At 40.6% G+C, this 6,646-nt stretch overlaps 1 protein-coding gene across 1 annotated transcript; it reads left to right on the plus strand.

Annotated features, from left to right (window-relative positions):
* Positions 1-633: 633 nt before the first annotated feature.
* Positions 634-5,552, plus strand: LOC127310454 (uncharacterized). The gene is made up of 9 exons (XM_051341131.1): positions 634-681; positions 3,076-3,176; positions 3,257-3,343; positions 3,442-3,727; positions 4,542-4,678; positions 4,760-4,951; positions 5,031-5,085; positions 5,170-5,274; positions 5,433-5,552. Exons 1-9 carry the CDS (start codon positions 634-636, stop codon positions 5,550-5,552), a joined length of 1,131 nt encoding a protein of 376 aa, XP_051197091.1.
* Positions 5,553-6,646: the final 1,094 nt, after the last annotated feature.

The following is a 6,646-nucleotide window of genomic DNA, read 5'->3' on the forward strand; positions in this document are numbered from 1 at the left end:
GATGCGATTCAACTTGATGGAAATCATAAGATTTTTCTCTTCAATTTATCTCTAGTACTTATAAAGGCACGAAGTGTCGTTGGAAAATGAAATCTACACCATTCATCAAGCATCATACGGTGCAAAATGTTTTGTTCTCCCCACCCTTAATTTCCGCCCTCGCCATCTCCCCACCCCGAATTTTCGCCATCCCACTCTTTCTCATCAGCCTAACAACAGTAATGCTAGACTTACGGGATTATTCTACGGGATTGTGCTTACGAACTGATGTGGAGAGCAGCCACAGGCGGTCCATCCCTGAAATCACGGTGGGTGAAGGAAACCAACCAACCCAGTAATCCCACGTCCTCCCGTAAGTTTTATCCCGTAACACAGACCCCGTAGGTCTAGCATTACTGGCCTAACAACTCCCACGCTGGCCCAGATCGCCAGCGCCATGCCGACGTCCACGCGTGCAAACTCGCCAAACACCATCGTCGCACGGCCTGCACCTCCCTCCACCGCCCAGCCCTAAGTTTTGTGGCATCGCAGCCGTCGACGTGGTGCCTCCCTCCGCCGCCAAGCCCTAGCTCCGGTCCAGAAGCGAGCCAAAACTGGCGGACGCCTACATGCTTTTGCAGATCATGCCGGGATATGGCGCATGCGCACACAGCAATTTTCCTGGCCTTGCTGCCGCCAGAGGTGGGAAATTCTCCTTTTACCTTTTTCTGTTCCTCTTTATTTTTTCTGGAGTAGATCAGATCACGATCTGATGTTGCGCGTGGAGTGGAGTTCCATGTGTTGGAAGAATGGAAGGTGTCTGGACGCCTGCTTTTCTTGACACCAGCCCAACTGGCTTCATGTGACGCAGTTAACAACTGCTCAGAAGCATCGATCCTCATGTATATGTGCCACACTTATACCTCTGTCAAGTAATTATTTTTTTTCTTATTGGGATGATAACTCAATAAAGCATTTCAGACCCCATAGCTCGGATTAGATTGGATTTTCTTTTCTACTTTTGTTTTCCTGTAGTTCTTTTAGCAACTAGATTCTTTTCTTGGTTCCTCGGATTGGATCAGGCATTGTGCGCTGCAATTAGGGGACCATTTATCTCAGATGTGCGCATGAAGTTGGCATTTAAGACTCGGTTGAAATAGCTTTAGAGTGATATGAAATTCTTAATCGGAGTTGCTTCAGTACTGATGCTTTAATTTGATTCTTATAATCAATACATCAGTTCATAGATGATTAGTCCAGGATAATTGTTGGTGAACGTAGTTTGTTGGAAATGGCATCGAATGGTAAGGACTTGCTCTGTTCTGCTCTATATTTAAATTTGATAGCGTTTTCGAATCCTCCCGTTTTTCTGTGAAGTGATTCTTCTATTTCCATTATCAAGTTTGGACGATGTAGTTATATAAGTGATCCACGTTAACTATTACAGCTCAAAAAATAATTGAGTCCTTTTTGATGTCACAAGTCATGTCTGGTGAGCATTCACATTTTTCAGATGGTGGAATGGCTCCATTTTTCGAAGGCCTATTTCATTCCTAAAGGTGAATGATCTTAGATTTTTGTGTGAGAATAAATAGCATAATACCTATATTGCCAACAACAACAAAAATTTAATTATTTTCTCCCAACTTCTTGCACGACAATGTTTGGATTAATGATCCATTAACGTCGTTATTATTGAACTAGCTTTAGGTGTGATATATATTTGTGGTGTGCATGTAGTTCCACAACGATTTGGTTCCACATATTCGCCTGGTCAAGTTTGTGTATTAATTTTGCCACGATGTGGTGTCTATGAAATTGGTATTTAGATACGGCATTTTTATGTTGTACAGAGACAGTTTGGTTTGTTCAAAAAGTTTGCAATTTCTTGGTTTATTTAAACTTTCTTCGTGCTTCTACATTACTGAGATTGCGATACTATGTTATTTTACCATGTCATAATTTGACTTTCAAGGTAGATGGTGCGTTTGTCCTATTTATCCATGGTACAGGCAGTTAATATTATTTCTTCATTAGAAATGCTGGAAAATATATAGTAGATAATTCAAACATTGATGTCTATATACTCTTGCCATGTACCGCTTTATATTGATTTTCTATGCAAGATGTCTAGGTTTATAGAAAAGAGCTCATTCTAATATTGATATCCCTGATTATTTCTAACAAAATGTTGATAGATATATGCACAACGTGAATTGATTAGAATAACAATTGTCATATGATATTTAAGGCGTGCTTTGCACGTACATGTTTACTAGTATCATCAATAGGAGAAGTTACAGGAGAGGATACATAAGTCAAATAGTAACATAGGATAAAATATTGTGTATTACACGGTTTCAGTTATCTTATCTCTAACATGGATAGACCAGGGTGTAGATTGCCGGTCATCTTCTTCAACTCACCCGCGTGTGTTGCACACAAGTGAGTAGTGAGATCGAGCCTGAGCTTGTGTGGGGGAGAGAGCACGGCGACAGGGAAGAGGGTAGAAGGGAGGCCGGCCGCCGGAGCTTGGAAGCGGCAGGGGCAGCGGGCTGCGGCAACGAAGCTGTGCCGAACGCGGGGGCTCGGGGTGGAGGTGCTGTAAAGATAGCCATGAGAGGGTGGAGCTGGAGGGGAGGGAAACTCGCAGGGGGAGCGCGGCGGGGCAGGAATACAGCGCCGTGCTCGTGCCGGAGGAGGAGGGCGGCGGTGGTACCTGCGTCGCCGTCGATCCTTAGGTCGGGCGCAACTCGACTTCAGTCGAGGGGGGTTGGGGGCTAGACGAGCCACATACGGGGAAGACGAGGGGAGGAGCGAATGCATAGCAATGTTTAGGTCCTGGCCTCTGTATTCGGGAGCGGGCTCGGTAGGCCAACTCTCGCGACCTCAATATTAAGCCCGAATATATCGCATGAATATCTAGGCCATCCAAACGCTCTGAATTCGGGATATTCGGGCCTGCAAGATACCAATGCCTAATACCAAGCCCGAAAGCAAACATCCAAACAAACCGTTAATTAGATTCGTGTGAGTGTTAGTATTTCAAAGAAGTGTTGGATCTCATTTCTGTTTGTGTGCTGCTCGATTCACCAGTGCCGTCAGAAAAGAAAAGGAGCCACGCCAGCTTGCAAAGGGGGCTTCAAGAAGAAGGGCAAGTGCCTTCTCAAATTCTGCGAGAGATGCATACGTAACAGGTGAAATAACTTCCTCTCTGATATCTTCTAGAGGAAATCTTGTCTGGTTTGGTTTCTTCATTGTTCTCTTTGTTTAACAGGTACTCTCAGATTGCCGACCAGGCGTTGAATGAGGAGGCCTGGGAATGCCCAAAGTGCCAGAATATTTGCAACTGCAGCATTTGCATGTAAGCAATCTGAAGCTGATGCCTGTCATAACTCATGAGTGATTATTGATTTTTGCTGTTGTTGTTGATAGATCTCGTTATCTGGTTTCGTTTGGCAGGAAGAACAAAGAGGAGGTGCCCATGGGGCCAATGGTCCGTCCTGGCAGGAAGCGGAAAGGCAGTGTCGATGACACTCCTGCTAATAAGAAGCCCCGGCCGGGAGCTGAGAATGGTACTCCAGCTAATACAAATCCCCCCTTGGGAGCTGAGAGCACATATGCCCCTGAGGATCATATAGATCTACCCAGGGGTACTCTTGTGACTTGTGTTGCAGGTATAGAGCTGCAGCCTGAAGATGTTGGCGCTGCCATTCAATTTTTGGAGTTCTGCCGCTTATTTGGAGAGGTGGTTATGGAAGCACACAATAATGTTATTTTATCATATATGCTAGTTAAATTGCTGCAAGAACATCTTCAGAACATCACATGTGCACTTAAATGTTTGATAATTTGGCCAGCTAAATAAGATGTCATCGTACAAAATAATCGCCAAGACTAAGATATCTTAAAGGCTTCCAAATAAGTTGTGATAATGATGCATGTCTATGCAATTTCCTATGTATCTAGATCTATATACACTTATATATAGAACATAAAAGGCCGTGTGCATCATCATGATGCAGAAGCCGGGGTTTTATCCCCATTTCGGAAAAAAAAAACTTATAGATAGAACACTTTTGGAGTAGTTTATTTCATCTACCTCCAAAAGTGTCATAACTCATAAGTCCTTTTTGAAATCATAGTCTATCTATATAGCAAGCCATGGATCCCAAGAGTGATAATGAATACATCTTAAATAGATGTGCTAGTGCAGAGCGTAGGAATCATTCTGTGTTGCGTTGATGCTTTTGTCCTCAATTCAAATCTGATTTGCAATACCTAGTTATGGTTAGTTTGGTGGTCCAAGATTGTTGCCAAGCTCATAAATTCTGTTGTTGGGGAGGCCAAGAACATTAGTCCTTGTCCTATTACTTCTGTCTTGTTAAGATACAATAAATAATCAATTTCTCAATTTATAATATATTTGTACTTTATTTGCATTGCAATGATAATCTCACACCAAACTTAGTTCTGTTGCTATAGTGAAAATGTTTATGTTTTCCTCACTGCCTACTTGCTTATAGAGATGGGTTTTTATGTATCATCAATGGTATAATCAGATCTTGGAAATAAGGGAGGGGCAACCAGAACAAACTGTCAAGGAAATAACTGGAGGTTGTCAACTTCGAGAGGTGCCTTCAGTTGTTTCTGACCTTCACATAACTCTGTTATCCAAGATAGAAAGAGGCAAAGCCAAGTAAGTATACTCCAAACTGATATTTCCTTGTAGTTCACCGAATGTAGTTAACACATGACTAAATATGTTTTTTGTTGTTAGGGTTTGCAAGTATCCAGGACATGGAGATGAATGGATAAGAAAAGTCGGAGAATATTTCACTGACTCGACATTAGGTACCAATGATTTGACCCTTAACTGCTTAAGCCAGGGGGCATCAGGATATAAAAATTTGACCCCTTCGTCTAAGCTGGACCTGCTGAATCGTCTGTGTGATGAGGCATTATCTTCTGAGTAAGTACAAGCTACCATATTTGCTGCAACAGTTCACTTGACTACTGTACTTCTATATTTATCTTGTACATTTATCCAGACGGGAACATAGAGAATCTGGGGCCAGAGAAAAGATGCGCGCTGCAACCAAAAAGGTATTTAGATTTGGGAAGTTCATTTGTTTGGTCAAAAGTCCTTTGGTTAAAATAAGTGAACAAAAGTTTTCTTCTGTTTCATAGGAAAAGTTGCTACAAAAAATTCAGAAGGATCTGACTAAACCAATGGAAGGAGGAGAAACCGCTAGCAATGAGAAAACTGAAAATATTATTTCTCAAATAAAGGAGGTACATGGAGTGAAGATTTCAGCGATGAATGGTCTGTTACAGTATGACTTAATATGTATCCTTTCGGTCTTTCCCGTGTTAAAACTGTTTAGCTTTGTACATTTGTTCAGTACTTAATATGTTTAATATCTTGCACTTTTTTTACATTATATATACAGTTTACCATTCTTCGTAAGCTTTTGCTTGAGTTTGTATTTGGAAAAATAGTCGTCAACCCATGCATGGACAGGTTGAGGCTTAGAGCAAATGCTCAAAAATTAAGCCTTGACCTAGCTTGATCAATATTAATGCCTTGACCTGGCTTAATCTCAGAGCATTTTTTGCGTCAATAAAATGCTTGGAATTTAAGCCGGGTTAATGCATTAATATTGATCAAGTAGTCATAAGTGGAGATACACTTTAAAAATGCAAATCATGAATTCAATATCTTTGTTTATTTCCTTCGGTATGATGCAAAAATTCATCTTAAGTCGGAATAGAAATAACTGATCATTGTTTATAGGTAGTAAGTTAAAACCGGCGCAAGCACGAGACACATATTTATTCGAACCTAGCACGATCTTTCATTGACAAAATTTAGTTCTACAAAAGCATTGTTCGGCCATCAAGATCAAATGTGATGGACTATTATGTGTCTACGGTTTTTTCTTCAATTAATGCAATCATTTACTTGAATTATTTTATCATCATAATTAGCATACTGTAGACCATGGAGTCGATACTGGCTGGTAGATTTATTTTCAGAATGTGAAGTTGTGAATCAACTAAAAAATAAAAGGTACCTTGTTACATTTATTTACATCAAAAGGGAGCCTTATTAAGTTGGTAGAAGGTATGCATGGAATTATGTACCCACCAACTCCCCTTTTTATTCGTGAACTATGGTGCCTCTCTTATTCTAAAAAAGATAGATCCCTAGGTCCTCCTAGATATTTTTGCTCTTCTGTTTATTATGTAAAGATTTCTTGAGAAAATAAGATATTGAGCTAGTTTATGTGAACTAATTTATTTATTTATTTCCCAACTGTGACAGAACTAGAAGAACTGGAACGTGTCATCAAGGCCGCGCCTATTAGGCTAGACAATGGAGTAGCATACTGGAAGCTAGATGGCTATTGTATTAACAATACAAACATTATGCGCCAAGGTTTGTTTGGAGTTACTAAAAAATTAGTTTTCAGTTTTCTCCTTTGCAACTGATAGTGATGACTAGTACCATCATGTTTATGTCAGAGTTTGACGATGAAAATATAGTGAAGAACAATGACAAGTGGTTTATGTTCACTGACGAGGAGCAGGAAATAATTAAAGATCATTTCGGTAAAAGGTAAGGAATCCATCGTACTAATTTATTTTTAGGTGCCTCTTTCCT

The sequence above is a fragment of the Lolium perenne genome, chromosome 6 (assembly GCF_019359855.2).
Source record: "Lolium perenne isolate Kyuss_39 chromosome 6, Kyuss_2.0, whole genome shotgun sequence".
Taxonomy (NCBI): Eukaryota; Viridiplantae; Streptophyta; class Magnoliopsida; order Poales; family Poaceae; genus Lolium; species Lolium perenne.